This window comes from Penaeus monodon, chromosome 14, assembly GCF_015228065.2.
Source record: "Penaeus monodon isolate SGIC_2016 chromosome 14, NSTDA_Pmon_1, whole genome shotgun sequence".
In the NCBI taxonomy this organism is placed as follows: Eukaryota; Metazoa; Arthropoda; class Malacostraca; order Decapoda; family Penaeidae; genus Penaeus; species Penaeus monodon.
The window spans coordinates 10,362,023-10,364,485 of record NC_051399.1 but is presented as its reverse complement, the minus strand read 5'-3'; the positions used below and the strand labels follow the sequence as shown (position 1 = coordinate 10,364,485).

At 33.7% G+C, this 2,463-nt stretch overlaps 1 protein-coding gene across 1 annotated transcript in view; it reads left to right on the top strand.

Annotated features, from left to right (window-relative positions):
- Positions 1–689, top strand: part of LOC119580570 (clumping factor B-like) — a 31,853-nt gene extending 31,164 nt beyond the window's left edge. Inside the window, exon 2 of the mRNA XM_037928683.1 lies at positions 16–689. Within this exon, the coding sequence (XP_037784611.1) occupies positions 16–689 (674 nt within the window). The remainder of the gene's footprint in view (positions 1–15) is intronic.
- The last annotated feature ends 1,774 nt before the right edge of the window (positions 690–2,463 follow it).

Below are 2,463 nucleotides of genomic sequence, written 5' to 3'. Positions count from 1 at the left end.
GCTACGACTTGATAGATTGTGTGGGGGATGAACGAGGAGGGGAAGGGGTCCTTCGGGTGGTCGAAGGAAGGCTGGAGGGAGAGGATGATTTGTGGGATGAGGGAAGCGAGAGTAGCGGGGATTCCGACTTCGAGACGGATGAGAACGATGGCGATGCTAGCGAAAGTGACGAGACGGATGCAGAAAGTGACGGGACGGAAGCAGAAAGTGACGAGACGGATGGAGAAAGTGACGGGACGGAAGCAGAAAGTGACGAGACGGATGCAGAAAGTGACGAGACGGATGCAGAAAGTGACGAGACGGATGCAGAAAGTGACGAGACGGATGCAGAGCGTAGTGAAACGGCGGGAGACAGTGACGAAGAAACAGAAGATAAAGATGTTAAAGCAAAAGGTGAAGGAACAGTAGATGGAAGTAAAAAAGCTGGAAATAAGATTGTCGAAGCAATGGAAAGTGGTAAAGAAAACGGAAGTGAAAGTGGCGTAGAAAAGGAAGACGAAACGGACGGACAAAGTGAAAATGAAAGTACCACGAAAAACGAAACTGAAAGTGACGCGAAAGAGGAAGCGGGAAGTGACGTAGAGACGGCAGAGGAAACCGACTTTGCAATTTACGAAACCACGGATTCTGAAAGCACCGAGGAATCCGACTTCGAAGGTGAAGAAAGTGACGGAGAAATAAAAATGTGAATGATTCGAGTAGCGAAGAGCAAATAGATGTCAGTGACAAAGAAAATGATGAAAGGAACGAGATGATGATGAAGGTGAAAGAACATTGAAGAAAGTGAGAGACAAAAGGAAGAAAAAAAGGAAAACTAACCAAAAAGAAAAGAAACCAGCAAAGATAACGGCAATAACGAAGAGAACGATAAACGAGAGACACAGAAGCGTTCGGGAAAGTTGACCTAATAAAGCAAAAAAAAAAACTGGAGATAGGCCTATGAAAATAAACGTCAATTTAAGATATTAGTGATAAAAGTTGATGGAAATCACAGCGAACCTGTTACATGTTATATTAGTTTTCTTTATCATTGGTCTTTTTAATTTCAGTTTTCTGTTTTCATTATGCATCTACTTATTTCCATTTATTTAATGTATTCCTATTGCCTTATCAATAGTGAGGACACCAGATTCGTCACAGATAAGGAAGACATTGAATACTCTTTGAGATGTATTTCATGATTATGCAGATAATTTTGATCCTGCTGATTGATTTAGAAATTGAAAAAAAGTGAAAAAAAAATTAACACTGATAGAATAAAATCAGGTATGGATTTTTTTTTTTTTTTTTTTTTTTTTTTTTTTGTGATCAGTTCGTCTGATAGAATGATTTAATAGACTTATCTGATAGTAAGAAGGAACTTGAAGTTGATCATTATGACTTTTATTTTTATTCCTGGAGGCTTATGTGATTGCAGTTTCTATTAAATTTTGCCATGCACGTGTCTTTTACTTTCCTAATATTAATATAATAAGGTAAAGATTAGGTGGGAAAAATAAAAGAAAAAAAGACATACACCCAAGCAAGAGGAAAGGAGAGAGAAAACGTAAAAAAGAGATGACAAAATAAACGAAAGTTGTAGAGAAAGATTAATATTTTGTATTATCTTGCTGCGGGTAAAACTGACATATAGGCCTATATTGCCTTCATGCATGAGTTTCTTTAACAATAATATTAAGAACAACAACAATAATAATAGTAATAATAATAATACTAATAATAATAGTAGTAGTAATAAAAATAACAATAACAATAATAATAATAACTAATAATAATAGTAGTAGTAATAAAAATAACAATAATAATGATAATAACTAATAATAGTAGTAGTAATGAAAATAACAATAATAATAAAAATAACTAATGGTAATAATAACTAATAAGCAAAAAATGAATAAATAAAAATATTTTCACCATTTTATACAGAAAATATGATCGTTGTAGTGATGAAGATTGTCAAAGGGAGGGCAAGATTATCGATACGATTAATAAAAATGACACTGAAAGACGATGAAAATGGTGTATATATTAAACAGACCGATATATCAAACTTCATACGTTATCTTTTTTTTTCTTCATCTTTCAAGAGAAACCACAAAATTGAAATGACTTCGTGATATCTAATAATTTTACAAATATACACAATAATTCTAACTTAAGACTAGGCCTAAATCAACGGAATTCTTACCCCTATACAACTTCAAAAGATTAGTCACAGTTCAGTTAATTAAGATGGAAATTATGATGCAAATATTAATTTGAACCTGAAAGGAAGAAAGAGAGATAGAGAGAAAAAAAAATTACTGTTGCTACTTAGAGATTATTTTGAGTCGATATGTATACGAACATACATGCACACATATATACATACGTACATACACATAAATACATACACACATATACATACATACGTACATACATACAGAGATACATACGTTCATACATACATACACACATACATAG